The sequence below is a fragment of the Leuciscus leuciscus genome (genome assembly GCF_965113295.1).
Source record: "Leuciscus leuciscus genome assembly, contig: HAP1_SCAFFOLD_341, whole genome shotgun sequence".
Classification (NCBI taxonomy): domain Eukaryota; kingdom Metazoa; phylum Chordata; class Actinopteri; order Cypriniformes; family Leuciscidae; genus Leuciscus; species Leuciscus leuciscus.
This window is the reverse complement of record NW_028118397.1, coordinates 36,458-50,046: the sequence shown is the minus strand read 5'-3', so window position 1 is coordinate 50,046 and position 13,589 is coordinate 36,458. Positions and strand designations below refer to the sequence as shown.

General features: G+C 47.5%; 1 protein-coding gene across 2 annotated transcripts; it reads left to right on the top strand.

Annotated features, from left to right (window-relative positions):
- LOC309491544 (uncharacterized protein) lies at nucleotides 1–3,600 on the top strand (the record flags this gene model as incomplete). Of its 2 annotated transcripts, none has more annotated exons than XM_082190606.1 (2): nucleotides 1–721; nucleotides 3,320–3,600. In XM_082190606.1, 2 exons carry the CDS (start codon nucleotides 1–3, stop codon nucleotides 3,487–3,489), a joined length of 891 nt encoding a protein of 296 aa, XP_082046732.1. In that variant the 3' UTR covers nucleotides 3,490–3,600. The 2 variants fall into 2 exon arrangements, with proteins under 2 accessions (XP_082046732.1, XP_082046733.1); XM_082190607.1 differs by having other exon boundaries at nucleotides 1–790; nucleotides 3,320–3,457.
- Nucleotides 3,601–13,589: the final 9,989 nt, after the last annotated feature.

Below are 13,589 nucleotides of genomic sequence, written 5' to 3'. Positions count from 1 at the left end.
ATGTACTTGATGACGATGTTCCGCGTGTTCTTGTCCGTTGTGCTGGTGTGTGTGTGCGGTGTGTGTGTGTGTGTGAGCGCGGAGCGGCAGGAGTTACCCAGAGACTTCGGAGTGAAACTGTGCGGGCGCGAGTTCATCAGAGCCGTGATCTTCACCTGCGGGGGCTCGCGCTGGAGGAGAGACAGTACGTGCTTCATCTTCATCATCATCTTCATCATCATCTTCATAATCATCTTCACCTGCGGGGGCTCGCGCTGGAGGAGAGACAGTACGTGCTTCATCATCATCATCTTCATCATCATCACATCTTCATCATCATCTTCACCTGCGGGGGCTCGCGCTGGAGGAGAGACAGTACGTGCTTCATCATCATCATCACATCTTCATCATCTCATCATCATCTTCACCTGCGGGGGCTCGCGCTGGAGGAGAGACAGTACATGCTTCATCATCATCATCACATCTTCATCATCTCATCATCATCTTCACCTGCGGGGGCTCGCGCTGGAGGAGAGACAGTACATGCTTCATCTTCATCATCACATCTTCTTCATCATCATCATCTCATCATCTTCATCATCATCTTCACCTGCGGGGGCTCGCGCTGGAGGAGAGACAGTACGTGCTTCATCATCATCATCATCACATCTTCATCATCATCATCTCATCATCTTCATCATCATCATCTTCACCTGCGGGGGCTCGCGCTGGAGGAGAGACAGTACGTGCTTCATCATCTTCATCACAGTATAGGGGTTGAACACCTTCAGATTTTAAAGTCGACGTTTATGTGAGTAAAGTCGAGTCGACGAGTCGTCGATGACGTCATTGATGAACAAGTCAAGTCAGGGTTATTTATTCATACTTTGCAGTCACGTGATATCTGGCGGCCAACAAACGCGGTTAGTGCATCCAATCGCACAACAACTATCTGGCATGTCGTGTACACCTCAAAACACCAACTTTTGTATATTAAACCTGGCAACGTCCTGGCAAGATCCTTGATTAGTTTACTGCTTTTCGTTGCTAGAGAATGACGTTCTTGCCCGCCAGCCAGTACAACTGACGTCACTTGCAAAGTATCAATACAGCGCTTTTTACAACACAGAGTTTCAGAGCAGCTTTACAGAGATAACAGGAGAATAATGCAGTAAAGTTTGTTTCCAGAAGAGAATAGTGTCTCAGTCCAGCTTAAGTCAGTTCAGTGATGCTTCATTGCTGTTGTAAAAAAGTTATTAATTTAGTTCATTTATATATATCGCCGCTCTGGAGAAAACCGTGATGTCATCGTCAGCTCAGCTCAGTTCTCATATAATGCTGTCAGTGCAGGAGATCAATAATACTGTAGAATATTAAATGTCCTCAACTAAGCAAGACAAAGCTGGAGCCGAGACTGAGGAGATGTTTCTCACAGATGTCTGAGTCAGGTGCAGTATAGCAGTGGAGATGACTTCTGTGTGATGAGAGAGAGAGAGAGAGAGAGAGGGTTATGTCTCTCTATAGTGTTGCTGTGGGTTTCAGTTACTAAGAAACATGAAAAAATTCTAAACTATTTTATTGATAAATCACAGAATAGACAATACATTTCTGCGTTAATGAATGTTTCTGTGCGCGCGTGTGTGTGTGTGTGTGTGTGTGTGTGTGTGTGTGTGTGTGTGTGCTGTCTGTATGTAATGTGTGTGGCCTGTCTCTCTGTGTGTGTGGTCTGTCTCTCTCTGTATGAGTGTGTGTGTGTGTTACACTGCAGCAGCATTAGTGTAGAACAGTGATTAAAGGATTAGTTCACTTTTAAAAAAATGTTTGCTGATAATTTACTCCCCGATGTCATCCAAGAAATCCATGTGTTTCTTTCTTCAGTGGAAAAGAAATGAAGGTTTTTGAGGAAAACGTTCCAGGATTTTTCTCCACAGAATGGACTTCAATGGCAACCAACGATTCCAGTGTTCAAAGAAGGTTCAGATGTCCGTCTCAATGCAGCTTCACAGTCTTGATACGAACCCAGTCGAGGAATAAGAGTCTTATCTCGCCAAACAATCGGACATTTTCAAAAAAAATAAAAAAAATAAACGTTTTAACCACAAATGCCCGTTGTGTGCATCTCTGAGATCCGCCACACACTGCGTCCTCACGCTGGAAAGGTCACGCATCTCGTCATCTGTCCGAGTTATTAGTCTGTGTTCTCCGGGTCATGAAGGAGGGAAGGGCGGAAAATGTCTTCAAAAAATGAACGTCAAAATCATCCGACATCTTTGTTTTATTTTATTATTATTATAAATTTTTTCGTGACCTTTCCAGCGTGAGGACGCAGTGTGTGGCGGATCTCAGAGATGCACACGAAGGGCATTTGTGGTTAAAAAGTATATATATATAATTTTTTTTAGAAAATGTCCGATCGTTTGGCGAGATAAGACTCTTATTCCTCGACTGGGTTCGTATCGAGACTGTGAAGCTGCATTGAGACGGACATCTGAACCTTCTTTGAACACTGGAATCGTTGGTTGCCATTGAAGTCCATTCTGTGGAGAAAAATCCTGGAACGTTTTCCTCAAAAACCTTCATTTCTTTTCCACTGAAGAAAGAAACACATGGATATCTTGGATGACTCTCTCTCTCTCTCTACTCCCTCTCTCTCTCTCTTCTCTCTCTCTACTCCCTCTCTTTCTCTCTTCTCCCTCTCTCTCTCTCTCTCTTCTCTCTTTCTTTCTGATTATGCATTTATTTGTCATTTTAACTGTTGGAATCTGAGAATAAAAGTGGACAGGAAAAGATGTATTATGCTGTTGCGCCCTCTAGAGGCCACGATCAGCGACTAGTCGACGCGCAACCCTAGTGTACTCACACTAGAACGTCTTCATCATCATCTTCATCATCATCATCAGTATTGTTTGTTAATTTAAAACCATGAGAATAAAAATCAGGGGATATTTTAAGCTGTGGTGTATTTAGCTCACCTTTCAGTGTAAAATAATATACTTTTCAATGTATTCATGAGTGTAAATCATGTCATTTGTTCTGTATTTCAGTTAATTTATGGATGAACATTCAATAGTATGAATTCTAGAGCAATGAGCTCTAATATTATATCAGTATGATACAGTGATATATGAAAATGTAATTCAGGAAACACTCCTGTCACTGTTTACACTGTTAGATTAACAGTTCTTTCTGAAATATCACTGATGATTGAACAGAATATTAAGAGTGGGATCATCAGCTTCTGGCATCCATGTTTCCATGAAGAACCTCTGACACTCTGATGACTGACAGGTTCTGTGCTGATGTGTGCATGTGTGTGTGTGTGTGTGTGTGTGTGTCGCAGGTCCCTGGTCCCTGGACGGAGGTGTGCCGCTTCTCTGGTCTCTCCGACTGGACATGATGACCTCTGACTCGATGACCTCTGACCGCAGGAAGAGAAACTTCTCGCTGGGACTGGCGGGAATGTGCTGTAATCAGGGCTGCACGAAAAACGACATCGGCCGCCTGTGCTGATGTCACTGATGAAGATGATGATGATGAAGGACTTGCACTGAACTGTCAGATACTTTCATTTGTATTTATTTCCTTTGACCACGTCAATAAAAGTCCACGTCTTGATTGCAACCTTCATGTCTGACTGCCAGTGATTCGCTCATATACTAGCATCACCAAACCAATAAAGAAGCCCTGTAGTGAGTGATGTACTCTGTGCACCGTGGTAACACCTCCTCCTTACACCGCGGTAACACCTCCTCCTTACACCACCTCCTCCTTACACTGCGGTAACACCTCCTCACACCACCTCCTCTGTACACCGCGGTAACACCTCCTCCTTACACCGCGGTAACACCTCTTCCTTACACCACCTCCTCCTTACACTGCGGTAACACCTCCTCCTTACACCACCTCCCCTGTACACCGCAGTAACACCTCCTCCTTACACCACCTCCTCCTTACTACACCGCGGTAACACCTCCTCCTTGCACCACCTCCTCCTTACACCGCAGTAACACCTCCTCCTTACACCACCTCCTCCTTACACCGCGGTAACACCTCCTCCTTACACCGCGATAACACCTCCTCCTTGCACCGCGGTAACACCTCCTCCTTGCACCGCGGTAACACCTCCTCCATACACCACCTCCTCCTTACACTGCGGTAACACCTCCTCCTTACTACACTGCGGTAACACCTCCTCCTTACACCGCGGTAACACCTCCTCCTCACAGCTATATTCATCAGAATAAACAATTCCTCTGTTCTGAATGAAAGCCACTGTTTCATTGTGAATGTTTATCGGAACTTGCCTGATAAAAATCTGGTTTATAAGTTAAATTGTGCTTGAATATTAAAGATATAGATATATATTAACAAGAACATATGTCTTTCAAAGGTCCCAGAGACTGAAAGTCATAATTAAACAGGAATCGTTCCTGTTGGAGGTTTCCTGTGTTCAGACAGACACAAACTGGAGTCACGCCAGTCTTCGCTCCTTTGTTGTTCTGCATACGGAGTGAAGCGCTTCAGGAACAAGAACACATGTGGGCGGGACTTGATTGTGTCCGTGGGGAATTGATTGGATGGTTGTGGTTTGCTATTGGCTGATCTCATGTGAGTGACAGGTTGCCCCGCGTCATCAGAGAAGAGAAGAGATGCTAAGAGGAACTTATTCTGATTCAAGATTATTAACACACCCATAAATCATTAGAATAAACACTGAAATATAACATAAAAGGATAATCCATTTTGATTTCATGGGGACTTTAAGTAGATATTTGGTTGCAAGGAGTTTAACTGCATTGATTGTTTTAACATGCTTTTTTTCATCTTCCATATTTATTTCTAAAATTATTGTAAAGGTTATTTCATCTTTATATGTTGTCGAATGTGGTTGTGAGTGACTGAGGGGGAGATATATCTCTAAAGCAGATCTCGCGTGAGTGACCGTGACTACGCTAATGAATATTCAAATGAGAAATCAACCAACAGTGTCAATCAGTCCTGGCTGGAGCTGAGTGTGGAAGAGCTTCAGCGAGGTGGACTCCGGCTGGGTTTGCTGTATCGACAGACGACAGTAAGACCATACAGACGCGTGTTTCACTGCCGCCGTGCAGAGACTGATCGACTGTTAACTCTCAGTGTGCGCGCGCGACGTCATCAATCACTGATTCAAATCTGCTTTCGCGCGGTTTTTAATCACCCATACAATATTAACTTGATGTTTCTGGCACATAAATACACATGTAAAGAAACAATAATATGTAGTTTGTAAGAATATACACCGATGCCTAAATAATTATTAAATTAATCGAAATAACCTTTTAAAATTGAGTGGGTGTTTTATTCACAGCAAACACGCACTGTGTGTGTAAACGGGGAATTTAAAGGGATCGTTCACCCAAAAAATATCTCATGATTTACTCACCCTCAAGCCATCCTCGGTGTATATATCTTAATCATTTAGTCTTTAAGGTTCCATTTATACAATCAAAGTCTCTGGCTTGTAGCCCAACATCTTCATAGTCTTTCACTATAGGCGCTTTCTTCAGATAATGGGGTTCTCTTACGAGAGGTACTCTCGTACTGCGTAAATCTTACGCTAGGGGAAAATCTCTTTTCCGCGAGATACTGAAGCCAAAAAATTATCCTTAATTTTGAAATAATGTAAAACGCGTTGCGGCAGCATGCAGACACAGGCGAGACGGCTTGCGCGCCTATTGGCTGCCCTGCGGCAACTGCAGCAGCCTATCGATAAGGCCCACTCGTGACGTCAGCTCCAATGGGGGCGCTTCGCGCCCAATACGTCACGTCCCGCCAGAATGGGCGTGGTCTAGGGCTATAAACATAGCTTCGAGAGGCTAGCTCACTGATTTTTCATCTCTTCAGCGAAGCTCTCGCATCGCTGGATCCGGAGAGAAGCCGCGCCGTCTGAAAAAGCCTTTCAGCGGGACGAGTCGACACTCTGAAGCCGCTGGCCGCGCCGCCTTCAGTCGCCTTCCTGCTGCGCTATCCGGCGTTATATCCTTTCTCTGCTACTGTGTTTTGTGTATGTGTGTGTGCTCGCCGCCGCGACACACACTCTCATTGCACTAAAAGAGCCGGGCGTCTTTTTCAAGACGCCCCTTTCCTGAGGATCACGCAGCTCTCGCGCTCGCGCTCGCTGACGGCGACCGCCCTCACTGCGAGCCAGTTACTGCCTGGTGACTCTGAGGACTCACCTGGCATCCTTCTCCGAGACTGCTCCTCCGCCCCCCCCCAACCCGCAAAGCTCGCCGGTGCGCCCGCTTGCCTTGCCTGCTTGGGGGATGATACCTGCTCTCCCTCTGTTCGAGCCGCGCAAACCGCGCCGTTCACAGGGGATGTCAGGAGCGGACGGTCACGGGGCTAGCTTTCTCTCTCCCTCTGTTCGAGCCGCGCAAACTGCGCCGTTCACAAGGGAGGCTGGAAGCGGACGATCGGGGTTAGTTTTTCTTTACGTTACAAGAAAGCTACCCTGCCCTTGCGCCCCATTCACGCGTCACTCACCGGCGAAAAGACAACTCAGTTCCCTGATTAGGCGACTGGAAATATCAATATTGCAGCAAACGAGCCTGTTGTAACACGCACGCTTGCAAGCAAACGCCGAAGAAAACATGTTGACGCTCTCTTATATGCTCATGCATCTATACACCTTTGTGTTCCCCCCCTGTGGCTCAGTGGCGGAATCTTAGGTTTTTCGCACGAGGGACCGGGGTTCGAATCCCGGTCTAACGGCAGATATATTATGCCGCCAATGCTTCGCTCTGTCAGTTCCCTGAAAGGCGACTGCAGATGTGCATTTTGCAGCCAACGAGCGCGCTGTACAACCCGCTCGCCTGCACCCAAACACCGTTTCTATGGTTCCCGTGCGTCACTGGCGAATGGAGAAAAGGGTGTTTTTAGCCCCGCTGCGGCCGGGCCGACCTCCACTCCTGACACATTTCTCATTCCCCTCTTAAGTTCAGGTGACTGGAAATGTCAATATTGCAGTGAGCGAGCCTGTTGTTTTGCACGCACGCCTGCAAACAAACGCCAGCATGTTGACGCTCTTTGATAATACTCGCGCTACTGAATGTCTATGTGTCTTCCTCTGTGGTCCAGTGGTAGATCGTCAGATTTTCACGCGAGAGACCCGCGATCGAATCCCGGGTCTACCGGCAAAACACACTTTTTGCCGTCAATTCTCGCTCTGGCAGTTCCCTGAAAAGGCGACTGCAGATGTGTATTTTGCAGCCAACGAGCGCGTGGTACAACCCGTTCGCCTGCACCCAAACTCTGTTTCTATGGTTTCCGCCTCTGAAGTTCAGACGACTGGAAATGTCAATATTGCAGTGAACAAGCCTGCTGTAATACACGCACGCCTGCAAACAAACGCCAGCATGTTGACGCTTTCTGTTTCTATGGCAACTTCTCGCTCGTTCAGTTCCAGTAAATGCGACTGTTCCAGTGTATTCTGCAGTAAACAAGTCGGCGAAATAGCCCGCTTGCCTGCACACAAACGCCGCTTTTACGGCTACCCAGATAAATCCCATAAGAGTGTATTTTCTGGTGTCCCGGCCACGGCCGATGGTGTTACGAATGTAGACGAAATTCCTACACACAAACACAGCCCGTCACACAGGGCTCGCGCACATGAAATCGACCCAGGTCGATTGCGCATTAAACGTGGTAAATGTGCCCACTGCCCAGTGCCCACAAACACTACGTTCCGCATATCTCAAGGTTTCTGTAAAAACAAAACCAACGTGCATTCGCTCTGCTCAGGCGGACAATGCTCTCAGTGTTGTAAATGTGCCCGCTATCCCGCGCCCACATTCACACATAGACATGACAGGTCCTACGGGACTCGCCCAGCCCTCCCCTCTCGGTTGACCACCGCAAAGGAGTCGAGCGCGGGCAATCTGCCCGCTGTTATCAGCGCGCCCCCTGCCTCGAAGCGCGACGCTTATGTTACAGCACACCGAAGCCCCTCTGTCGCTGAGCGACCAGAGCGCGCTCCGCATTCAGCCCCTAGCCATTCGTGCAGATGCATGGGCAAGGCTACCCGGGGGTTTTGAAGTGGGTGCTAGACATTATAGAAAGAGGCTATTCGCTACAGTTTCGCCGACGCCCTCGCCGCTATGTGACGCGCGTCGAAGCTACGGTAAAAACAGAAGTAGCACCACCTACTTCGAGCCGAAATTTTGAAACTGTTGAGCAAAGGGGCCATAGAGCCTTTATCTCAAGCTCAGAGTGAAGGAGGGCTATACAGCAGATACTTCCTGGTACTGAAAAAAGACGGGGGTCTCAGACCCATACTAGATCTAAGGCAACTGAACAGAGTGCTTGCGAAGCAACAGTTCGGAATGCTCACGACCAAAAAAACCCTCACGCACATTCGCCGAGGAGATTGGTTTGTGTCAATAGATCTGAAAGACGCATATTTTCAAATACAAATAGCGTCACGTCACAGGCGACGTTTGAGATTCGCCTTCGAGGGCCAGGCATATCAGTGCTCAGTCCTACCGTTCGGCTTGTCTCTAGCCGCTCGCACCCCTCAGACTACAGGGCATGCGAGTATTGAACTACTTGGACGATTGGCTGATTCTAGCTCAATCTCACTCGGTGCTCATAGAGCACAGGACCATTTTGCTCGATCACCTCGAGAATCTGGGTCAATTGGGCGAAGAGTTCTCTGTCTCCCAGACAGATAATATCTTTTCTGAGCACAGAACTGGACTCGCTGTCTATGATAGCGCGACTGTCACCAGAGCGCGTACTAGACATTCAGCGCGCAGCGAGCTCTTTCCGCTGCGGCGCATCTGTCCCGCTCAAGAAATTTCAGAGGATGCTAGGTCTCATGGCCTCAGCATCATCAGTACTTCAGTTGGGCTTGCTTCGCATGCGCCCGCTACAGTTCTGGCTGAAAGCGCGAGTACCGCGCCGAGCGTGGGCTTCCGGTCTGCTTCGTCTCAAGGTCAATCAGAAATGCATCGCAGCTCTGAAACCTGGGAAAGCAAACGACTTGTACCAATCAGGTGTTAGCCTGGGGACTTCCTCGAGTGTGAAGGTAGTGTCTACGGACGCCTCCACCTTGGGATGGGGAGCACTGCTCAAGGGCAGACCGTTCTTCGGCCAATGGTCAGAACGGGAGAAGCTTCTACACATAAACTGCCTCGAAATGTTGGCAGTAGACAACGCACTGACGCGTTTTTGTCCCTAAATACGAGGACACCACGTCCTGGTCCGCTCGGACAACATGTCAGTGGTGTCCTACATAAATCGCCAGGGCGGCCTCAGGTCCCGAAACCTGCACAGGCTGACAGAACGCCTCCTGGTGTGGGCTCAGCGCAACCTGCTCTCGCCGAGAGCAGCGCATGTGCCAGGGCTCCTGAACGTAGGACCGGACAGACTGTCCAGAAACAATGTTCCGACAGGCGAATGGCCTCTACACCCACAGACAGTCCAGCTGCTGTGGAAGAAATTCGGCAGAGCGGAAGTAGACCTGTTCGCGTCTCAAGAAAACGCTCACTGTCTGGAATTTTTCTCCAAGAGCAGGGACGCGCTGGCTCACGTATGGCCCCGCCGCCCGCTCTATGCCTTTCCTCCCGTCTTTCTCCAGCCTCAGGTGATAGAACGGATCAGAGAAGGATGCTCAGTGCTACTCGTAGCGCCGTTCTGGAAAAACCAACCCTGGTTCCCAGTTCTGATGCAGCTAGCAAGCACTGCCCCATGGCCAGTGCCAGTGAGGAGGGACCTCCTCTCTCAGGCCAAGGGCTCGTTTTGGCATCCGCGCCCAGAGCTGTGGTCCCTTCATGTTTGGGCCATCAACGGGTACCCGCTGACCTCCCCAAGCGGAGTGTTAAACACGATCACGCAGGCTAGAGCTCCGTCTATGCGACGTCTCTATTCCTCGAAATGGTCAGTGTTCTCCAGCTGATGCACAGCTCGTGGCGTGTCGCCCCTAGACTGTGGGGTGACGGAGGTTCTCTCCTTCCTACAAGAGCTGTTGGACAAGGGCAGGACCCCTTCCACGCTCAAAGTGTATGTGGCGGCCATAGCAGCGTTCTCAAAAACAACGCTGGGTCAGTCAGTAGGAAGGAACGATTTAGTCATCGTCTTCCTTAGAGGAGCTAAGAGACTGAATCCTCCCAGGCCTCCCTCAGTCCCTGTATGGAACCTTTCTACAGTGCTGGAAGCCATGAAAGGTGACCCATTCGAGCCTTTACAGACGATTGATCTTAAACACCTGTCTTTCAAGACAGTGTTTCTTCTGGCTCTCGCTTCAGTGAAGCGCACAGGGGACTTACACGCGCTCTCAGTAAGCGCGACGTGTATGGAGTTTGGGCCTAATGACTCAAGAGTTATACTCAAACCTAAGCACGGTTATGTTCCAAAATCCCTCAACACACCGTTTAGGGCGCGGGTCATTCCCTGTCAGCCTTACCGGTCTCTGACGAGGAAGGAGACGCAAGCTTCCTTTGCCCAGTCAGGGCATTAAGAGCTTATGTGTCTCGCACGTCTGTTTTCAGACAGACAGAGCAGCTCTTTGTTTTCACTCTACGGACGTTCTAAGGGACTTGGCGTGTCGAAACAGAGCCTATCCAGTTGGATAGTTGATGCTATAGCGCTGGCTTATACCTCTAAGGGCTTACAGTGCCCATTTGGAGTCAGAGCACACTCCACGAGAGGCGTGGCCTCGTCGTGGGCTTGGTCTAGTGGGATTGCCTTGCAAGATATCTGTATGGCGGCAGGCTGGGCCTCCCCGTCTACATTTATAAGGTTTTATAACCTAGAGGTTCCCGCCTTGCAGGCTAAGCTGCTTTCGGTCTAAAATCGGTACTGTCTGCCCTGATGTGTTCGGGCCAGAATACTGAAACTGCTTGAGCAAATGCTCGCTGTTGGATCGCGCAGCTCTATGGGCAGTGTGTAAGACCCACTATATTCGTCAGTCCAGGCCGGGGGTCGCCCTGACTGTACGACACATCATCAGTATAACTGCTCCTTATAAGATGTTATATTATTACAGGAATGATGCTATTCTAGCCACTCTTTCCTGGGCTCTCTGTGAGTCCATTATGATCATGTACTATATGAGCCCGGGCACTTGCCCTTGGGACTTTGGTGCTGGATCTTAGCATGCACGGCGTTTTACACTGTTTCCCCTAGCGTAAGATTTACGCAGTACGAGAGTACCTCTCGTAAGAGAACGTACTCGGTTACTAACGTAACCTCGGTTCTCTCTAGAGAGGAAACGAGTACTGCGTATCTTGCCGTGCCTGCACACGCTCTGGTTCGCTTCGGCGATGAAAAACCAGTGAGCTAGCCTCTCGAAGCTATGTTTATAGCCCTAGACCACGCCCATTCTGGCGGGATGTGACGTATTGGGCGCGAAGCGCCCCCATTGGAGCTGACGTCACGAGTGGGCCTTATCGATAGGCTGCTGCAGTTGCCGCAGGGCAGCCAATAGGCGCGCAAGCCGTCTCGCCTGTGTCTGCATGCTGCCGCAACGCGTTTTACATTATTTCAAAATTAAGGATAATTTTTTGGCTTCAGTATCTCGCGGAAAAGAGATTTTCCCCTAGCGTAAGATTTACGCAGTACTCGTTTCCTCTCTAGAGAGAACCGAGGTTACGTTAGTAACCGAGTACGTTTTCTTTTCCAGATGTAATCAGCGTTTAATGTATTTATGGTTTGATCCGCTTTGTTGGGGACAGACAGAGAAAAGGGTAAATACACCTGGAAAGGCTTTCCATTTAGATGCGACCAAACAGAGAAAGATCTCTATTTAACCATCTGTCTAATCTAGATTTACATTCATCCATTTTGTTCCATATATTTAATGTTTCACTCAACTTAGTCTCTTTGGTTATATGTTTAGCCAAGTATTTGCCTGCAGTTTTAATAGGGATGCCTCAAGGTGGCAGTCATGTATAGGGGGAGCGTGGGGATAGTTGTAACACGCTTGTTTTAAATACTTCCGCACATGCTTGGATGACGAAACTTTGTGTATTTACCAGTTGCCATATCAACACTATATAGAAAAAAAAATTCCGCCAAAATTTTACTTTTTTTTGGGAAGATATCCATAGACATTTATTAAACCATAGCAAAAGTAAATTTCTTACTTAAGTTAATTTTTCATCTCTATTTTTTGTGTTTAATTACAATAAGACAAATCTGATATTATTTTAATCTCCAAGATGTTATTTAACAGTTGAGATAGTTATTTAATGCTTCGCTAACTAGCAGAAGACACTGTAAAGACGCTGTAAATCCATGCGTACGGCCGTCTGCCAGAAGATAGTTATTTTACTTTATAAAGTTTTAAATATGGATATTTGTTTTACACGAACGCATCGCTTCTCTTCAGAAGGGTTCTACATGTTTTACTATAGGCTAACTGTGATAGTGTTCGTCTGACAGAAGAGTGTCATACACACCTAGGATGAGTTGAGGGAGAGTAAATCATGGGCTAAATTTCATTTTTGTGTGAACTATCCCTTTAAGTCCACCAGCCACACACTTCTGCTTGTGGGAGTAGATGAATCTATGCTGTAACTCAATAGACACTAACAGTGTAAACTGACTTTATTTACTAAAATATACGCGAGAATCGGAATATCTGTTATTTTACAGTTCATTCTAATATTATAGATAAAAAGAAAAAACGTCAATTTATATGTGACTGCGAAGTGTCACGTGACACTCTTGCTGCGTTCTAGAATAACGATTGCATTAAAAAGTCGCCAGAGTGTTTTAAACTTCCGTGTTAATTTTGAGTTTTCTGCGTGCTCGTGTAGACTCCGTGTAGACTCCGTGTAGACTCAGTTGTGGATGTTCATCCGTGTAGACTCAGTTGTGGATGGTCATCCGTGTAGACTCCATGTAGACTCAGTTGTGGATGTTCATCCGTGTAGACTCCTTGTAGACTCAGTTGTGGATGTTCATCCGTGTAGACTCCGTGTAGACTCAGTTGTGGATGTTCATCCGTGTAGACTCAGTTGTGGATGTTCATCCGTGTAGACTCAGTTGTGGATGGTCATCCGTGTAGACTCAGTTGTGGATGTTCATCCGTGTAGACTCAGTTGTGGATGTTCATCCGTGTAGACTCCGTGTAGACTCAGTTGTGGATGTTCATCCGTGTAGACTCAGTTGTGGATGTTCATCCGTGTAGACTCAGTTGTGGATGTTCATCTGTGTAGACTCCGTGTAGACTCAGTTGTGGATGTTCATCCGTGTAGACTCCGTGTAGACTCAGTTGTGGATGTTCATCCGTGTAGACTCAGTTGTGGATGTTCATCCGTGTAGACTCCGTGTAGACTCAGTTGTGGATGTTCATCCGTGTAGACTCCGTGTAGACTCAGTTGTGGATGTTCATCCGTGTAGACTCAGTTGTGGATGTTCATCCGTGTAGACTCAGTTGTGGATGTTCATCCGTGTAACTCCGTGTAGACTCCGTGTAGACTCAGTTGTGGATGTTCATCCGTGTAGACTCCGTGTAACTCCGTGTAGACTCAGTTGTGGATGTTCAGTGTAATCCGGTTCAAGCGTGGGAATGCTGCTCATTCTTCAGGAATCACATTTAATGATTTCAGTTCTTAAATCACAATAAA